Source organism: Stegastes partitus, unplaced genomic scaffold, assembly GCF_000690725.1.
Source record: "Stegastes partitus isolate 25-593 unplaced genomic scaffold, Stegastes_partitus-1.0.2 Scaffold989, whole genome shotgun sequence".
Lineage (NCBI taxonomy): Eukaryota > Metazoa > Chordata > Actinopteri > Pomacentridae > Stegastes > Stegastes partitus.
In genome coordinates this window covers 102,127-123,466 of record NW_007578720.1, presented here as the reverse complement: position 1 = coordinate 123,466, position 21,340 = coordinate 102,127, and the positions used below count along the sequence as shown (strand labels likewise).

Below are 21,340 nucleotides of genomic sequence, written 5' to 3'. Positions count from 1 at the left end.
GCCTCTGGCCCCCTCCAACTATTATTACAGTCTTTATAAGGGTTTAAGTACTGATCAGAGGATGGCCATGACCTCAATAGGTGGCTAAGCTAGGCTAGGCAAAGCTAACAGTTAAAGGAGCTGTCTGGCACGGTGACAAAACAAGGCGATGACAGAGGCTGTCTGAAAGCGCCACTACCTCCGTCCGCTCTGTTTTCCACTGACCAGATCCACTATCAAACAGTCAGGAGGACGCATGGTGGCCAAACCATCTGTCACCAAACATCTTTCAGCAAAATGTTGGACAGGAATGTCACCTCACCTTCCCAGCACCTGTTTGGAAATGACATTATCCAAAGATTCACTGGGGAAAGATCTGCACTATACTCATGTTGCTGCTGCAAACCTCAAATCATTATTTTACAATTGAATGAAAGCAAAAAAAAAACAAAAAAAACACATCAGCTATGGTTCAGTTCCAGTGTAGAAAATCCAAGCAAAATTTCTGCTCTGTTTACTTGAGGGAATAACCCACAAACTTAGCATCCATGCTGGTGAATCACAAACAGTGTACTATGTGTAGGAAGTGACTGTTGTCACTGTTATGGAGCTAAATTATAGCACTGCAGCTTCGCTATTTAGGATTTACTGAAGTCTTTTATTTTCCTTCTTGGCGAAATATTGCTTCTGATAGATGAGGAACCAATTAAAAAGCATATTCTGTATTTAGTATGTGTAGACGAAAAAGTTATTAGAGTGCATGCGCCTGTTTCTGACACATCATGCCATCATACTCTGTGTTATGGGACCAAGTGGAGCTGACAGCTGCACAGGAAACAAGAGTGATGTGAAGCATGAACACAAGGAGCGGTGATAAATGTGTGAATGCAAGTGTGGGAGAGAGCATGTGAAACAAATTGTTTACCCATATTAAGCACAGATCAGATTAAAAAAAAAAGTGTGCAGCAGTGAATATTTGTCTGACTGTGCACCACAAAATCATAAAATAGGGTTTGTATTGGAAGATGCTCACAGTTGGTATGTTTATAGCCTGTTACTTCTTTTTCAATCAAGTCCATTTAATAAAAGAAATACTTTGTTTTATCCCAAATGAATCTTGAGTCACTGTTTTTCTGTGACATATCAGTAAAATTGTAGATGTACTTACACGTTCAGACTAACAGAACCATTTCCTCGTATACTGGAAAATGCTCATCGTTGTGATTTCTTCAGTTTATTTTTAAAACAGCTTAATCAGCGGAAAAAAACTTTTTGTAGCCAATGACGACACTAAATATATAATCAATATATTTTCCTACAGTACAGCAACATACTGAAGATGTACTTGAGCTAATGAGCTAAATACTGAAGTTGGTCAAATTCAGTTGATCTGCGTAGATTTCTTCATCATGCTTTCCTGAGTTGACTCCCAAGTCCACATGTCCCAAGTAGAGTCCCTAATTTACATTTTTTAAACACTATAACATCTAAAAACAAAACGATCAGGTGTGGTTTTGCAATTGCTGAGTAAGCCAAATGTTTCGTGCCTCCCTGTCCATTTTTCTTCACCACAGCATAGTGGCCAGTATTATATTCAGTATGATCCATTGTCTAGTCTGGTCTGCCAAATGCACCTTTCCCTCCAGCTCAGGAGGCAGAGGGAAGAGGGGGGTGGGGGTGGGGGGGCAACTACTGGATGGATTTCTATTGTCAGGAAAATTGAAAGTGTTGATTTGCTGCGCATGTGTAGCAAAGTTATGTGACATAAACATAGTGTTTGTCTTTTCAAACTCACAGTTCAATTGTCCAACTCTCAGCATGTTGGAAGAAGGCTACGAGGTTGAACTTGCTTTATGGGGTTTTCGAACATACTCAAGCTGCTGTTGAATCAGTTTCTTGAAAAATATATATTTTTTGTTCTCGTGGTTACAGCTTCAAACAGAAATTAGACATTTATTGCCTTAACTGAATCTGAAATGTACATGTTTCATAGAGATGTTTTAGATTATCCATCCATCCATCATCTATACACTGCTTAATCCTCAGTAGGGTCATGGCTGACTGGAGTCTATCCCAGCTGACTTAGGGCAAAGGCAGGGGACACCCTGGACAGGTCACCAGTCTATTGCAGGGTTACACTTAGAGACAGACAACCAAGCACATTCACACCTACGGACAATTTAGAATCCCCAATTAACCTCAACATGTCTTTTGGACTGTGTGGGAGGAAGCCGGAGAACCCAAAGAGAACCCACGTTGCACAGGGAGAACATGCAAACTCCACGCAGAAAGACACGAACCGGCAACCACTGAGCCACCTTGCTGTTTTAGACTATTACTTCTGCAAATTTAAGAAGAGTAATCCCTTTCCCCAGTGTGCCTGTGAACTTTATCATGTCCCTCAAAAAGACAAAGGTACACAGATAGTATGACAATAGAGATGGGCGTACCGTACATCTTGCCCTCATCAGAGAGGATGATCTTCCTGCGGCCACAGGGGGGGTAGATGGCCAGGGCCTCCTGGAAGCTCTGCTCGATGTCGGGGCTCCACACACCCTCTGCATCATTTTCCAGGGGTTTGTCGAGTCCGTCCCCCAGCTCCTCACTCCCACCCCTGGGGGAGGGAGCCGGCACCCACTCCGCAGACGTGGTGGGACGACGGAAAGGGGACAACGGAGCGAGGGGTGGAGGGTCGGGGTTTTGCGGTAGATGAGGGTGGAAAGAGATAGAGGTTGCTGCAGGGAGCAGACCTGTCTGGATGCAATCCACAGGTGTGAAGATGATGATGGATCTGGATGCAGGCAGACAGAAAAGAAAGACAGAGAAAGGGATAAGATTGAGGTGTTGTGCTGTCAAAATAAAGTTTCTCAAAGCCTGAGTTATCCTTGAACAAGTTTTAGAAGGATTTCTTCTGAAAAATTTAGGCTGCTAAAGTATTGTCAAAAAGGCAATAACAATGAAAACTAAATCTGTTATTTGAATAGCAGTGATATTAAGTCACTTTATATCATATTGAGCATCACTTTCCTACAGTGAAAATTTGGTAAGAAATCTTTTAAAAACAATTGAAGCAACTAAGTAAACTTTATGTATATAACACGTTTCAAAGCAGAAAGGACAGACACAGAAAACAAGTAATTATAACTTATTTGCAAGTATCGACTTATCTGTTCACATTTTCTTTATGTTAAATGTAATTTGACCTGCTGTTTAACAACACTGAATAACTGCAGTTACAGTGGCCATAGATTGTAAAGACGATTGTAGCGACTGTGATATCATCCACTGGTTTGTGGATCGTTCGAAAGCTTCGAGTTGGCATTTGGTTCTCACCATCTTGGTCGTTTGAAACCAAAGGTGACGAGTGAGGGGCAAATCCGACTGAGAACTCGAAGACGTCCATACAGTACCAACTTGTAAACCACAACGTAGCACACCCTTGTCTATTTAAGTCTACATTAAACCATGATATCCAAAAAAAACATCATGCTATATTGAAATACTCTTGAAAGTAGCATTAAGACCTTGTATTCATTAGAATAAAGTTCACAGAGGGAACAAATCAAGTAGGAAGTAGTGTTATTTTCTTATAGATTTCTGTGCAATCTGACTTCTTCCTGAAACCAGAGGAGTTGCCCCCTGCTGGTCATAAGAAAGAATGCAGGTTTAAGGAACTTCTACATTGGTTTCACTTTTCAGACCCCGAGGCTGCACTCATCTTTTATGTACAGTCTTTGGCTGTGACACACGGCTGATGGGGGCAGTTAAGGTAATTTAAAACCTTTAGCTTGCCACCTTAAGAGTTATGACTCCTTCTTAAACTTGACAAATCTGTACACTAAGACATGGCACTTTCAGATGACTTACAACTCCTGAGGAGGGTAATACTCCATACATTACTCAACTTAAAAAAGAAGAATAAAGGGAAAAATGATAGTGGTAACTCCTTACTCATGCTAAAAATCTGCATATTTTATTTTTTTTCCACTACCAAAGTAATCCAAAACACTTCTAGACTTTTTAGTAAGTCAAAAAATTTGCAAACCATGTAATGCCTCATATTGAATAAAATAAATGAAGACCCATCAAATCTGTCTGATAAGGTTTTCATCCTGAAAGTGGTTTATAAAATAAATGTCACTGAGCTCAGTGACGATAGTCCATGAGCACATCAACTCAATATCCGACTTGGTAAAAGCTCCTCGGATTATTAATTAGATTAGTGGCAACATGTAAACAAATGGAAAAGAGCATCTTGGTGGTGGAGGAAGGGAGGACTGTGCAGGAGGAGCCTGATGTCAATAAACTAGGAGACACATTAAAGTTGGATCACCGTCCTCAGACACACTTAGACACACATGCCACGGAGTATCATACCAGGATATTAAGGCCAGGGGGCATTTTGGGTTGCCCATTTCCTCATCAGTGCTATAACTGACTGTGTTATTAAAATCTTCTACTGAGATTCTAATCAATTTGTTTGTACATTGTTTTTGGTGGGAGAGGACGACAATAACCAGCGGATTAACTCGGCATTCCACTGACTCTTTATGACAGAAAGAAAAAAAAAAAAACTGTCCAAACAGCAGTGAGATCTGCGGGGCAGGGTGACAGAGTGGGGATGTTTGACTTGAAACAGATTCACATCCTGTTTTCTCAACACACCAATTTGTTTAGGATGTGCACACAGTGCTTTTACATTTGGGTGGAGAGCATGAGACAGACGTCGGCTCCACCTCTTCCTCTCGGCACAGAGAAAAATGGAAAAACCGGGCACAATGGCAGGACTCGGTGAAGAAAGCCCTCGCAAAGTCATGAGTCAATGCAAAACAGATTGTTTTTTGTTTGTCATGGACTGTCTTCCTGCCCGCCGTGAAAGCAACACACCTCCATGTCCATTTAGGGCCACAAAGACGAAAGCTGTGACCGTTGCGTCAGTTATAATCCCAAACATAAGAGTGTGTTACGTGTGTAGGAAGTACAGGGTTATAAATGTGAGGCTATGGCTGAGAGGAGATTGGTGAGTGAGTCAATTAATGTGTTGCAAGGAGTGAGTAAGATTCTCCTGCCTGTCTGGTTTCCCCCCTTCGCGCTTCCTTTGAGCCCCCCGATGTTCCACTGTGCTTCCTGTAAAACGTCCGGCCAGTCGGCTATTCTCCTCATCTCTTTCTCTCCCTCACATACACAAGTGTATACACAGATGTACACATAAGGATGCACCAGGATAAAATAAACTCATGCCCACACAAACACCAACACACTAACAGAAACTCAGAAACACTAACAGCACTAGTGTAGTTTTTTTTTTTTTAAAGCGTGATGTCAATGTTGGCACTGGTGTTCCCCCACAAATGTATATAAAAATGGAAATAGTTAGTGTCATGGCTTTTGACAATAATATTTTAAATAAAATGATACCCTGAATGTCATTAGGAGTAATACAAATATGTTCAAATATAACTTATGGAATTCATTCTGAAAGTCACATTGGACATTTTTTGGCTTTTAAAATGACACAAAAAAACTGTGGATAACAATCACACAGAGCAGGAACATTTTACATCCATTTGCTGATCAACAAATAGTTTGGTCAAGCTTTGAGTCCTAAAATGCCAAACATTCCCCGGTTTTATGTCTTAAAAATGTGACGATTCTCATTTTATAGACTAAATAATTCACTGAAAACATTGTGAAGTCTCCATTTGGGTAAACACGCTGTAAATACTAATCCAACCTTTGAACTCTGGATAACCCTGCAGGAAAAATCTGAAGCGACACCACATTAAATGTGTGACATTGTTCATAATCAACTAGTTAACAGGTCTTCTCTTGTGAGGCTGTGAAGGTTTAAGTAACTGATTATTTTAACAGCTTATGATAAAAAAAGTTGTTTTTAAATTATTTAGAACTTCTGTAAGCCGGTTATCACGTACTTAATATAATTTATGCTGATATTTGAATCGTTTTGTTGCCATTATGAAAGAAGAAAATGGCTGAAAACATTTAAAAATTAGAGTAACTTTAAATAACTTTAAGATTATATACAGACAGCATGTAGTAAAAGTTTTCTTTCATCTTTCTCAAACCTGTTTTTTCTGAATTATATCACACAACTCAAACTTTCTAATCTTGTGTAGTTACTCTACTGCTCCTTCCAGTGAACCCTAATCTTCATCGCGAGCCCAACAGCTACTTGGCAACTCACAACAAAACAAATCTTTCAGAAATAAACAAAAAAAAGTCAAATTTGACAGCTGTACTGTTTGTGTAGCTGATTTTGAACCGAGTGCAGCTCCAGCTCAGGGCCACTGCAGGTCACTGTGAGATTTGTGGCGGCCATAAACCATTAGTGTGCTGCTCCGTGCTTCACTCAAAGCGTCCAGGAGGTTAATTAACCTAAGCCGTGCCTTAAAACAACCCCCCTCCTTCTTTACTCCCCCCATCCAACACCCCCCCTTATCCCTGCCTCCCCTCATCCTCCCCCAGTGTGGCCCCTTCTTCCCTGGATCTGCTCGACGGGATAATCCTCCAGCTGGTCAAGGGGCCACGAAACCTCGAGCCATGACTGACCCCCCCCACCCCCTTTAACACAACTGCAGACAAACACACTCATGACAACAATTTATCAGGAAAACTGAAACAAAGAGGTGCCCACACACACACACACACACACACAGACGAACTTTAACACAGGAGTGGTCAAACAATGAGGCCTTCTCTCTGACACATACAGATAAAGAACCAGAGGAAAAGCCCACAAGAAGCTGCAGGTAGCTCAGCCTCTGTTCGCTTTCACCATGAACCAAAGACTTGAACAGGTTGAGGGGCATGGTGGGTTCATGTGAACCATGTCAGTCGGTCATGCAGTCCACTACATTTCTCAACTATTCATTGAATCGCTGGAAAACTTTGCACAGACAGATATTCATAGTTCCCAGATGATGTGTCCTGATGACTCTGGTAACCCGCTGATGTTTCCTTTTTCACCATGAGGTTCGTATTTGTGGCTTTAGTGACAAGTCTCAACAACTATTACATGGGCTAACACATCATTTTGCTCATCTGCTGCAAGATCAAACTGTAAAAACTTGTGTTTAATCAGACTTTTCATTTTGTACCATAAGGTGTATTTGTCTGTCACTTTGGTTTATGACAAAATACTTGAATGAACTAAAATGAATATGATCTGTTTAAGCTGTGTTTAAATGTTAGGATGCTAATCTAAGATGGTGACATGGTAAAACATCAGCAAATTAGTACTGATGTTGCACCTAACTGCAGCCACACTAAGACTGGAAAACATGTGTGCCGACATTGAAAAAGCAACAGTACCTGCCACCACTAATGGAGCGTAGGTATGCATGCCAGTGTGTGTGTGTGTGTGTGTGTGTGTGTGTGTGTGTGAGCGTGTGTGTGTACTGAAGTGGTCACAATCTCCACTAATCAGGCCGGGAATGTAAAGGCAGGAAACATTTTGAAAATAAGGCTAGCAGTATAGGATCAGGCTATGTGATGGAAATAAAGTCGCAGTGAGAGCCCGTGGCGACGTACGAGTTTGTTTTGTCGGCTTTTTGCTGAGAGCACGTGTTCTCTGGCACCGAGTCCTGCTGGGCTGCACCGGCAGGAGCCTCCAAGCTCCGCACACACTCAGACACACACATGCACACACACANGTAATTATAACTTATTTGCAAGTATCGACTTATCTGTTCACATTTTCTTTATGTTAAATGTAATTTGACCTGCTGTTTAACAACACTGAATAACTGCAGTTACAGTGGCCATAGATTGTAAATAAAAGACGCTTGTAGCGACTGTGATATCACCCACTGGTTTGTGGATCGTTCGAAAGCTTCGAGTTGGCATTTGGTCCTCACCATCTTGGTCGTTTGAAACCAAAGGTGACGAGTGAGGGGCAAATCCGACTGAGAACTCGAAGACGTCCATACAGTACCAACTTGTAAACCACAACGTAGCACACCCTTGTCTATTTAAGTCTACATTAAACCATGATATCCAAAAAAAACATCATGCTATATTGAAATACTCTTGAAAGTAGCATTAAGACCTTGTATTCATTAGAATAAAGTTCACAGAGGGAACAAATCAAGTAGGAAGTAGTGTTATTTTCTTATAGATTTCTGTGCAATCTGACTTCTTCCTGAAACCAGAGGAGTTGCCCCCTGCTGGTCATAAGAAAGAATGCAGGTTTAAGGAACTTCTACATTGGTTTCACTTTTCAGACCCCGAGGCTGCACTCATCTTTTATGTACAGTCTTTGGCTGTGACACACGGCTGATGGGGGCAGTTAAGGTAATTTAAAACCTTTAGCTTGCCACCTTAAGAGTTATGACTCCTTCTTAAACTTGACAAATCTGTACACTAAGACATGGCACTTTCAGATGACTTACAACTCCTGAGGAGGGTAATACTCCATACATTACTCAACTTAAAAAAGAAGAATAAAGGGAAAAATGATAGTGGTAACTCCTTACTCATGCTAAAAATCTGCATATTTTATTTTTTTTCCACTACCAAAGTAATCCAAAACACTTCTAGACTTTTTAGTAAGTCAAAAAATTTGCAAACCATGTAATGCCTCATATTGAATAAAATAAATGAAGACCCATCAAATCTGTCTGATAAGGTTTTCATCCTGAAAGTGGTTTATAAAATAAATGTCACTGAGCTCAGTGACGATAGTCCATGAGCACATCAACTCAATATCCGACTTGGTAAAAGCTTCTCAGATTATTAATTAGATTAGTGGCAACATGTAAACAAATGGAAAAGAGCATCTTGGTGGTGGAGGAAGGGAGGACTGTGCAGGAGGAGCCTGATGTCAATAAACTAGGAGACACATTAAAGTTGGATCACCGTCCTCAGACACACTTAGACACACATGCCACGGAGTATCATACCAGGATATTAAGGCCAGGGGGCATTTTGGGTTGCCCATTTCCTCATCAGTGCTATAACTGACTGTGTTATTAAAATCTTCTACTGAGATTCTAATCAATTTGTTTGTACATTGTTTTTGGTGGGAGAGGACGACAATAACCAGCGGATTAACTCGGCATTCCACTGACTCTTTATGACAGAAAGAAAAAAAAAAAAACTGTCCAAACAGCAGTGAGATCTGCGGGGCAGGGTGACAGAGTGGGGATGTTTGACTTGAAACAGATTCACATCCTGTTTTCTCAACACACCAATTTGTTTAGGATGTGCACACAGTGCTTTTACATTTGGGTGGAGAGCATGAGACAGACGTCGGCTCCACCTCTTCCTCTCGGCACAGAGAAAAATGGAAAAACCGGGCACAATGGCAGGACTCGGTGAAGAAAGCCCTCGCAAAGTCATGAGTCAATGCAAAACAGATTGTTTTTTGTTTGTCATGGACTGTCTTCCTGCCCGCCGTGAAAGCAACACACCTCCATGTCCATTTAGGGCCACAAAGACGAAAGCTGTGACCGTTGCGTCAGTTATAATCCCAAACATAAGAGTGTGTTACGTGTGTAGGAAGTACAGGGTTATAAATGTGAGGCTATGGCTGAGAGGAGATTGGTGAGTGAGTCAATTAATGTGTTGCAAGGAGTGAGTAAGATTCTCCTGCCTGTCTGGTTTCCCCCCTTCGCGCTTCCTTTGAGCCCCCCGATGTTCCACTGTGCTTCCTGTAAAACGTCCGGCCAGTCGGCTATTCTCCTCATCTCTTTCTCTCCCTCACATACACAAGTGTATACACAGATGTACACATAAGGATGCACCAGGATAAAATAAACTCATGCCCACACAAACACCAACACACTAACAGAAACTCAGAAACACTAACAGCACTAGTGTAGTTTTTTTTTTTTTAAAGCGTGATGTCAATGTTGGCACTGGTGTTCCCCCACAAATGTATATAAAAATGGAAATAGTTAGTGTCATGGCTTTTGACAATAATATTTTAAATAAAATGATACCCTGAATGTCATTAGGAGTAATACAAATATGTTCAAATATAACTTATGGAATTCATTCTGAAAGTCACATTGGACATTTTTTGGCTTTTAAAATGACACAAAAAAACTGTGGATAACAATCACACAGAGCAGGAACATTTTACATCCATTTGCTGATCAACAAATAGTTTGGTCAAGCTTTGAGTCCTAAAATGCCAAACATTCCCCGGTTTTATGTCTTAAAAATGTGACGATTCTCATTTTATAGACTAAATAATTCACTGAAAACATTGTGAAGTCTCCATTTGGGTAAACACGCTGTAAATACTAATCCAACCTTTGAACTCTGGATAACCCTGCAGGAAAAATCTGAAGCGACACCACATTAAATGTGTGACATTGTTCATAATCAACTAGTTAACAGGTCTTCTCTTGTGAGGCTGTGAAGGTTTAAGTAACTGATTATTTTAACAGCTTATGATAAAAAAAGTTGTTTTTAAATTATTTAGAACTTCTGTAAGCCGGTTATCACATACCTAATATAATTTATGTTGATATTTGAATCGTTTTGTTGCCATTATGAAAGAAGAAAATGGCTGAAAACATTTAAAAATTAGAGTAACTTTAAATAACTTTAAGATTAAATACAGACAGCATGTAGTAAAAGTTTTCTTTCATCTTTCTCAAACCTGTTTTTTCTGAATTATATCACACAACTCAAACTTTCTAATCTTGTGTAGTTACTCTACTGCTCCTTCCAGTGAACCCTAATCTTCATCGCGAGCCCAACAGCTACTTGGCAACTCACAACACAACAAATCTTTCAGAAATAAACAAAAAAAAGTCAAATTTGACAGCTGTACTGTTTGTGTAGCTGATTTTGAACCGAGTGCAGCTCCAGCTCAGGGCCACTGCAGGTCACTGTGAGATTTGTGGCGGCCATAAACCATTAGTGTGCTGCTCCGTGCTTCACTCAAAGCGTCCAGGAGGTTAATTAACCTAAGCCGTGCCTTAAAACAACCCCCCTCCTTCTTTACTCCCCCCATCCAACACCCCCCCTTATCCCTGCCTCCCCTCATCCTCCCCCAGTGTGGCCCCTTCTTCCCTGGATCTGCTCGACGGGATAATCCTCCAGCTGGTCAAGGGGCCACGAAACCTCGAGCCATGACTGACCCCCCCCACCCCCTTTAACACAACTGCAGACAAACACACTCATGACAACAATTTATCAGGAAAACTGAAACAAAGAGGTGCCCACACACACACACACACACACACAGACGAACTTTAACACAGGAGTGGTCAAACAATGAGGCCTTCTCTCTGACACATACAGATAAAGAACCAGAGGAAAAGCCCACAAGAAGCTGCAGGTAGCTCAGCCTCTGTTCGCTTTCACCATGAACCAAAGACTTGAACAGGTTGAGGGGCATGGTGGGTTCATGTGAACCATGTCAGTCGGTCATGCAGTCCACTACATTTCTCAACTATTCATTGAATCGCTGGAAAACTTTGCACAGACAGATATTCATAGTTCCCAGATGATGTGTCCTGATGACTCTGGTAACCCGCTGATGTTTCCTTTTTCTCCATGAGGTTCATATTTGTGGCTTTAGTGACAAGTCTCAACAACTATTACATGGGCTAACACATCATTTTGCTCATCTGCTGCAAGATCAAACTGTAAAAACTTGTGTTTAATCAGACTTTTCATTTTGTACCATAAGGTGTATTTGTCTGTCACTTTGGTTTATGACAAAATACTTGAATGAACTAAAATGAATATGATCTGTTTAAGCTGTGTTTAAATGTTAGGATGCTAATCTAAGATGGTGACATGGTAAAACATCAGCAAATTAGTACTGATGTTGCACCTAACTGCAGCCACACTAAGACTGGAAAACATGTGTGCCGACATTGAAAAAGCAACAGTACCTGCCACCACTAATGGAGCGTAGGTATGCATGCCAGTGTGTGTGTGTGTGTGTGTGTGTGTGTGTGTGTGTGAGCGTGTGTGTGTACTGAAGTGGTCACAATCTCCACTAATCAGGCCGGGAATGTAAAGGCAGGAAACATTTTGAAAATAAGGCTAGCAGTATGGGATCAGGCTATGTGATGGAAATAAAGTCGCAGTGAGAGCCCGTGGCGACGTACGAGTTTGTTTTGTCGGCTTTTTGCTGAGAGCACGTGTTCTCTGGCACCGAGTCCTGCTGGGCTGCACCGGCAGGAGCCTCCAAGCTCCGCACACACTCAGACACACACATGCACACACACATGCAACACAATGGAACTTGAAGCTTAGATGTTACAGATTTTCGTTTGTGAGACAATGTAGAGAGCAAGCAAACCTGCAAACTAATTCATGTTTGACATCCACAACCACTACGGCATGACTGTAGGGCAGCAACCAAAGATTATATTCAATATCAATTAACCTGCTGATTATTTAGTCAATTAAGCATCACCTGCAGTGACAGACCTACAGAGAATTGTAATGCGACTGCGCTGTTCCCTTCAGCTCTACATCTTTCAGCTCAGTGTTTTGGTTGCACGGCCCACAACTTCACTGTTTTGGTTCGCTCTCACTGCCTGCTGCTAGCTGCAGTTTCCAGAGGCAGCAGGCAGCTGGTTACAGTGGGAAAGTTTTTAAAAATCCAGCACTATCTGGTCTTTTTAAAGTTCATTTGTAGCTGCCGGGAGTATAACAGTGTGTGTAAAATGTTTGGTAGCAAGTTCGCTGTATCAACTTATACATTGTTAATATATCAGTGTCATACGTAAGTGTTTAAGTAGCCAAAAATGATGTTTCGGAAGGTTTCAATGAAAAAAACAGGGATCAAATAAACAAACAAATGCTGTCTCTTAAACTTAAATCAGCAGCAATTTGTGTATAAAATCTATATTGGCTATAACACAGGTAGGAATGCTTAAAGAATAACTACTAGATAATGTAAACAAACTAGTAACACTATTAATTCACTGTGCAAAGGAGTGTGCTTGTACTAAAAACGTGAAGCTGGATAGTCAAAAGTCAGAATTGTCCTTCTCCTGAGTCATCCATATTTTACCATGAAACTAATCCCACAGCTTCAGCTCCTCTGTCCTTTCTGAGCGTCACTAGGAAAAGACTTGGAGAAAAACAGGACAGAGAGTCTCTTAAGATCACACCCAGATAATCCAAACATAAAGATCCATCAGACCGGCCGGAATCAATGGACAACACAGTCACACACACTACACAGAGCTGAGCGCTCTCGCTGGAAAAGGAGGGGAGGGCGGAGCAGAAAGCCTTTGTTCTACGAGGCTCATATCTGAGGCATTATTCGTTTTCTCGTGAGAGTGGAGGAGGAATGATCGCTATGTGGGATGAGCACAGCAAAAAAAAAAACAAAAAAAAAACACTCCTCCGCTGTGGAGAGGACCTGTCTCAGGGCAGCTCTGCAACACAAACACACACTCTGACTCAAAACAAGGATGAAACACACTTCTTCTTCTGTTCACACACCTTTACGTACTTTAAACCTCCCCCCTTGTTCCACTCACTCACCCACGCAAAACACATCCACCTCTAGGCCCAGCCACATCCACCCACACACACACACACACACACACACACACACACACAAATGTTACTGCGGTGCGAACAATACAACCTTAGAGTTCACATTACAATGTAATTCATCTGTCTGAGACAACAGTGAACCCAAAGCCTTGAAAACAAAAGAGCCAAGGCCTGGAAAAAACCCAAACTCCTCTGGCTGTCAGACACTTCAGAGGAGGCTCTGACAGGTGTGTTTTTTACCCAGCCGTCACACTGTCACCCTGCTCCAATCCACCTGTTGCTCCTCTGGAAAACACACTTCGCTCAGCTGCCCTACAAGACGCACATTTACACACGCGCACACACACACACACATTTACAGAATCACACACGACCTGCAATTTTGCTGATTTTCTATTATTTGGTGAAACACACCTGGTAAAAGTGAGTATCATGATTATAAAACCAAAAACTATTCTGTAAAAGTAAGATTAAAACTGTAAAGTGATTGACAGAAAATGAATCTTCAGATAGTTGTGGTAGTCTTTAAAGTGTTTTTATGGAAGCAAAACTGCCAAAAACTAATTTGGTCTGCCACTTAATAACTTTTTAGACATTTTTTTGAAACTGAAACTGGCAAAAATTTGCTCATTCCAGCCTCTAAAATGTAAGTTTTTGCTCATTTTCTTAGTCTTCTCTCAGGCTAAGCTTGAGTTTTGAACTGTTATTTGCAAAAAAAACACCCAAACCGAATACACCACCTCGGTTTTGTGAACTTGTGATAGATATTAATTGAGGGAACTATTAAATTAACTGACAGAGAAATTAATCTTTAGTTGCAGCTCTACTTTCAAGTTGCTTTGTATTTCTTTGTATATCTGAGTGTGATGTTTCACAGAACATGACAGATTAACCTCATCGCATTGGGAATTACGAAATCACTTCTAAAATGATGCTCACTTTTAGGCAAACATTCACAGATGTGGCTGAATCAGAGCTGACAAAGTAATTTCCCAGACACCACATGCTGCTTTAGCACATACATCTCACTTTCAGTTGCGGTATTCAGATAAATATATGATTGATTTCCTGTAGCTGCTCCATTATGGTGTAAACAGATACAGTCGGTTGACCTGTAGTTAAATACTAATTAACAGCTAATTGCTCCACATGCTGTTTGTTTGTAAAATCTTAATCTGCAAAGTAACCTGGAGCGATAGCTGTCAACTAAGTCAAGCTGAATAAAAAGTACCTAATTGTTTTCTGAAATGCAGTGCATATAGCGGCACAAAATGGAAATATTTAAGTAAAGTTTAATTACAAATCGATTTTCACTGGCCATTCCCCATAAACTCCCAACATCACTGCAAATTAACAACAAAAGTACGTCGTAGAGTACAGCAATGATATAATACTAGTAAAGTAATCGATTACATTCATCCTCTGTATTGCACCAAAGTACAATTCTAAGATGCTTGATCCTTACTTGGTTTTTCCATTTATACTTTATTCAGTTACAGTCACTTTGCATGTAAAGAGTTCATAAACAAATCATGTAATCAGCCTAAAAAATGGTGTGCATATGCAAGTGAACAGCTGAAATGAACTGTATTTTAATTAGTTACAGGATAAAAATATGGCATACACCTTAATGCGCAAATACATATCATTCAATAACATACTATCTGTAGCATGATGACACAATGTTTATGAAGCAACCACTTTGCATAAGGAATTACTTTAAACACTTTAAGTCCTGATAATGTTCATATATCAGTGAGAGAAATTAAACAAATGTAATTTACTTGAGAGGTGCAACCATTAACTGATAATCTGTCAACTATTAAATTAATGAGCAACAGTTTTAATAGTAAATCAATCTATCTGAATGCATTTTATACATTTTTCTAAATAAGACAGCTTTTTAAACGTGAATATTTTCTGGTGTTTTTTCTCCTCCTTGACAGTCGACTGGCTATCTTGAGGACAAAACGAGACAGTTCCCTGACTAACATTTCTCACCATTTTCTGACATTTTAAAGACCAATTAACTAATTCAACAAATCTCATTTTGCTGCAGCCCTACTTTAGCATTACCACACACGTCCTGCTTCTTCTACCTGATGCTGGTTTATACTTCTGCCTCACAAGATTTTAGATGAAAATGTGCTTTTCATTGCACTGCGTTGATCTGACAGGTGCACATACAAGCTGATGGAAAGAACGGAAAATGAAATAAAACAGCAAGAAAATAATCATCATGAACCCAGTTTGTTAGACAGGAAGGCATCAATCATAGTCACACTCCACACACTGTACATGTTACTTATACACTTTGGACATTCGTACACTCTTTATGATGTTTTCCCCTTTTTCCACTTGGACGTGATCATTGTACTGCACTTTTACTTTTTCACTACTGGTTAGATGCTAAACTGCATTAAGTTGTCTATTTGCATTGTAATGAAAATAAAGTTGAATGTAATCTACTAATCTGATCTGATATAAATAGAATGAGTACTTTTATTTTGCAGCTAATATTTTCACTTTACGTCATTGAACACTGGTTTAAGCATCTTTCCTTCTCCTCTCATGACATCCTGCATTATTATTAAATCACATAAAACAAAAACAATTAAATGATTAAGAAAAAAAACACATCCACTGTGTCAGACCACTTCCAGTCTACTCACACTTGTTGACAGAGGAGGAGAGGTGGGGGAATAAACTCTGGATTAATCCTGCGAGTTAATAAATACACGGTTTGAATGATCCCGGTGTAAAAGTTTTACCCGGACGGGCGCTAATGTTTGACCGCTCGGCAGTGACGTTATCCCGGCGTAAAAAACCCAGAGAGAGAGGAGAGGGGGGCTCCGGCTGGAGCTCCGCTGAGCGCACCGCTGGAGTTAAAAGCAAAAATGTAGGAATTTGAGCGAAGAAATGCGAGACATTTGAGGAATGTTATCTCCGACAGAAGTGACTCAAAGAGAAGGCGGCGAAATACTGACTTCACATCCACGTTACTCAACAGACTGGAAGTTGACAGACGGCGCAGGTTAATATCTGGACGACACTTTAAAACACTTGCTAGCTTACCTGGAGGAACTCTGTTGGCAGGCGCGGAGGCAGGCAGGTACGGCTGAATTTAATTTGTTTTAATAGTATTTTTAAATGAAGAGTGACTCCGTAGGGTTGTTATTTCTTTCTTCTTTTTTTTTTTTTTCTTCTTTCTTTGTTTGTTTTCTGCTGCCTCGTCTCCTTCCTGGAGCCGCTTGTTTGAAGCGAGAGGAGGGCAGGAATTTCAGGAATTAGCCGTGGTATGACATGAAGCCTGGAAAAAGCCCGAGAAAAAGAGCAAGGGAGGGAAGGAGGGGGGGAGACAGAGGAGGGGAGAGGAGGTCTGACCGGTCAACACGTAATGACGACGAGGAGGAGGAGGAGAGGAGAGGAGAGGAGGGAAGGAGGGAGGGAAGGAGACAGGGGGGAGGAGGAGGGGGGCTCTGGAGAGGAAAGGAAAGAGAGGGGGGTTCAAAGGAAATCACATCAGGAATAAAAAAAAAACAGCACAGTGCTGAGGAAGAGGGACAAACAGGATCATATGAGCACTCAAGTTACAACAAAAGTACATCAGAGTGACATTTTTAGTCTTGTTTCTAATAGTAAAGAAGTTTATTAAAGTGTATCTACAACTATAGAACTTTGACCCACACACTGAATTTGTAAAAGGCACATTATAAAGTCTATTTGTCTGCCTTTCAATAAAAAGGCCTTGTTGAATCATAGCTGTTTATATTTAATCTGTCTTAATTATACCAGTTTATCTGAGCACACTTTGCTATTAAGTTTGCAGTTTGTTAAAGAAATAAATCACGTCATAGTAAGTTAAACAGATAATATTCAATATGCTGGAAAGCTACAAGTTTAATGTTTAGGCTCAACAACAACAAAAAATATGCAACAGTTTGCTTCAGTCTTCTTGGTTTCTGTTCAAATGAAACTATGTTCAACCCATGATCCATATTGTTTTTCCTCTTCAATCGATTATATTTTCAGTTACCAGTTGTTTAATAATTGGTTGTATAAACACGGTTTTAAGTTTTTCAGGACTTGATATCACGTCAATTTAATTTATTTACAACTTGATAAAAAAAAAATCAATTAAAGTTTTGGTTTAAATTACACTCAATGTTAAGTTGGTTTAATTTCCCATTTTAATATGTCAATATAATTCATTAAAAAAAACAATGTTTGTAACCTATAAGGTTGGTCAAAAACCAATACATGTGACTTTTTTTTTTATCTTAATTAAGTGGCATTAACAGGTCCCCTAAACCAGTTTTAGGAGGGAATCTTGCCCAGTTGTCCATCCGTGTGGCCGTTTCTCAGGTGTTTTAATAAATATAAATGTTGTCACTGTAATGCTTCTCTTTCTTTTTCGAAAAACTTAATAAACTTACACAAAATAAAGATTTGTAAAACATTTTGGTAGCGTGCCACCAGTAACCTCTTACTTTTCACTTCCATTTTTTCCCTATCTTTCCGCACATGAGCAGACAAAGGCAATAATGTTGTTGGACCTGGGCAGGTTGTGTAAGTCATTAAAGGTCTGGAGGCATAATTGTCTCAGATGTAATTCTGAACTTCGCACTCGGCAACATGTGCAAGACAACATGTTCTGGGTGACAGAGCCGCCCGCTGGGTGTTGAGGGTATTGCAAAGTGTTGGTTTAATTCAAAATCTGACACCACAAACATTATCATTTTTTAAAAATATATATGGATGATGTTGTAATGTCGGATTTTATTCCAATTACATATTGTCTAAGCAATTATTCAGTTTATTTTAATTATTGTTGAGAGTCATGGCTCAAATTTTGTCTTGCAGATTTATAAAACACAGAAAGCCAAGTGAATGTAAAACCAGGTGCAATGCAAACACCAAATGCAATCTGATATTAATAAATGATCAGTTACCACATTGTCCATCCAATATTTTCTTTTTCTGTGTTGAGATCTCCACCACTTTATTGTATTCATTAAATCTTAAGATCCAGTTTGTTGCATTTGTGGGTTTGTTCTCTTTCTTTTAATCTGTTGCTCCAACTTAAAGGTGTTGTTGCTTCATATTGTGAGTTTAATGGTTTTTTCCCACCCCCACTAGTTACTTTTACCAGTAAGGACGGACTTAAGGGTCAAAAATTTTTTAGACTATGCTTCCATAAAGTTGTTACCCTAACTTCAGCAACACCAAACCTATTCCTATATATGTAGTCATGCCTAATCTAAAAAACACTACTTCCATAGATTCCACTGTTTTATGACGTGAATGGTAGAGATTGAAATTCTGGTCATGTGGTATTCCCACCCACCTTCCAACTTTATGTTTGCTAAAAGTGATATCACATTTAAAATTTAAAATGATGTATTGAATTCATGTAGTAGCTCAAACACTGGAATATGTAATATTGGCTGAAAGAAGGAGGAGTCATTTGTCTAAATCAAATCACTTTATTTATGAAGTTTCATTGCATTCTCAATCATGCTGAAGGCAGCCCTAGTTGTTTTTGTGAAACACATCGATACTGATTGGCCTAAGATACACATCATTCTTCAGTTCTAGTCCCACATCCGCTACTGAAACCCAAGTGATTCACATTGATTTCCTTCCCATCCATACATTTTCCTCAGTCTCGGCGCTGATTCCTTTTCCAATAAAAGAACATTTACTTAAAACAGTGGTACATATACCCGACAACCCAAAGTGGTCTACAAACAGTCTGGACTAGACTCTGTTAAATAAAGCGTATTACAAACTACAGGAGGTTCTTTTGCACTCATTTGAAGGAAATAAAAAAAAGAGAGAGATTAAGTTTGTCTAGAAAAAGAATATAAATTAACTTAAAAGCCTCCTGTTGACAAAGAAGTTGTGCTATTGTATTTATAAAAGCTTCTATAGAAAATACTTGGAATGTATAGGATTGTACAAACTGAAGCTTCAGTGACGCTCCTCCTTACAGGTTTACAGGCGAAGTTAGTGATCGAGAACACTGTTCCTAAAACATTTACACTGTGCTGTGCTATTCAGTAAAACACTGTAAGGACTGACTGTAACCTGTAAAACATTTAGAGCGTGACACTAAACACTGTTAGACATTGCTTTATCATGCTGGTGGGGAGTTTTGGTCCAAGCTAATGGAATGACTGGCTAATGAAGCTGAAAGCGAAACCCTAACCTTCCCCAGATTCCCTCATGTTCGCAAACTATACGTCCAGTTCACTTCAGGGGTGTCCCTTTGTTCTGGGCTAATGACACATCTCCGTCTGTGTGTTTCCCACGTCCAGGGAGTGTGTCACCTTTTTCTTTTCCCCGGCTTTCAATGACGACAGCTTGACTCCAAGTCTCATTTCTTGGAAAGGAATTTCATCTTGTTTCCTGGAAAAGGCAACAGGTGTACATCAAGACAAGTTTAACAGAGACAACACCCCCCAATAACTGGAAAGTTTTAAAGTAGAGTTGATTAATTCAAGAGATCAGCTGATTGACTGAGGATGTAAAATAAATCGCACCTAAGCCTTTGAGGAACTTGTTGACCCCTCTTTGCTCGCTCCCAGGCAGTGAGTCCAGATACTCTTGTGCTCTCACTTCAAAGAGGCCTGGAGACAAAATAATGAGTTAATTAGTGAAGTCAGATGTTTTAAAGGCGTTTCTGCCCTCCACTGGACTAACCATTACCTAATGCGTAATGAGTAGATATTTATGGATTGTCATGCTATGCAACATTTAACTTCAACTTATTTATTCCAGCAAGTTTCATTTATATAGAAATCTCATGTTCAAAGCAAACCAGAGTAAATTATACCAAAAAACTACATCACTGAGCTTTACATTTAATTCTTGACTTTGGAAACAGTAGGAGATAAAACTTGATTTGCCCACTTGTTCTGGAGCTTTTGATTGGATCACATAGCCCATATGGGCAGAGTTTACCTTCCATATGTTTGAACAATTTCACAACTTCTGGTACAAAAAGATCTCAGAGTAAACGTTTTCTCAATAATGACTATTAAAAGTTCCACAACAGCTAATGTAAACAAAGTTCATCTGCTGAATAAAACCATGTGACAAGGTTAAATGCTCCAGAGATGCAAAACTGTTAGAAGATACTGAAGAACAGCTAAATAAATCAACACGTGTTCTGTGTAGCAGTTCTTCTAGGTCTAAGGACTTCCTAGAAACTCGCTATTATCTAGAAAAGAGATCGACATTCCTAAAAAGTAGAAACCAATTTTTGAATCACGCAGAAGGTGTAGCTGCTAGTATTTCTACTTTAAAGATTCTTAACTTTCCTGTAAAACGAATCAAATCTCAGTACCTCTGAGGCCTTGCCTGCGCAGCTCCCTCTCCTGGATGAAGCCGGTAAACATCTGGGTCTCCATGAACACCTCCAGAAACCTTCTCAAGCTCTTAGAAGTGACCGCTTTGCGAAAGGCCTCACGCTGAAAGGAGGAGGAGGAAGGGCTGGGCAAGGTGGGGGAAGAGACAGACTCGTCGTCCCGCTCTGTTCCGCCCATGAAGAGGGAGTAATGACCCACCATCTCCACGAAGAAACGGACGAAGGCCTCCGACACCACTGTGCTGAGGGAGCTGGAGTCTGGGAGGACATACAGGAGAGAAAAAAACAGAAAAAGAGGGCTAAAAGTAAGTGAAACAGAAAAGCTTAAATGGCTTGATATTTACTGCTCTGTATGACAGAATGATCGATACATTGGGATCAGTATCACTGACTCAATCATTGTCTGGCAAACGTTTTTCCAATCAAACCTTTGTACTCAGAATGTAGGAAAATAAACTCCCTACTCACTAAGTATCCTCCAATCTC

At 40.1% G+C, this 21,340-nt stretch overlaps 2 protein-coding genes across 2 annotated transcripts in view; both read right to left on the bottom strand.

The window, feature by feature from the left end:
• Positions 1 to 3,872, bottom strand: part of tead4 (TEA domain transcription factor 4) — a 33,352-nt gene extending 29,480 nt beyond the window's left edge. Inside the window, exons 1-2 of the mRNA XM_008294743.1 lie at positions 3,847 to 3,872; positions 2,430 to 2,770 (exon numbers count right to left, since the gene is read on the bottom strand). Coding sequence (XP_008292965.1) covers positions 2,430 to 2,770; positions 3,847 to 3,872 — 367 coding nt within the window. The remainder of the gene's footprint in view (positions 1 to 2,429; positions 2,771 to 3,846) is intronic.
• A 15,080-nt stretch (positions 3,873 to 18,952) lies between these two features.
• The window catches only part of si:dkey-82f1.1 (DENN domain-containing protein 2A), a 36,074-nt gene continuing 33,686 nt past the window's right edge, over positions 18,953 to 21,340 (bottom strand). The window contains exons 18-20 of the mRNA XM_008294738.1: positions 20,834 to 21,112; positions 20,028 to 20,114; positions 18,953 to 19,893 (exon numbers count right to left, since the gene is read on the bottom strand). Of these exons, the coding sequence (XP_008292960.1) occupies positions 19,862 to 19,893; positions 20,028 to 20,114; positions 20,834 to 21,112 (398 nt within the window). The 3' untranslated portion in view covers positions 18,953 to 19,861. The remainder of the gene's footprint in view (positions 19,894 to 20,027; positions 20,115 to 20,833; positions 21,113 to 21,340) is intronic.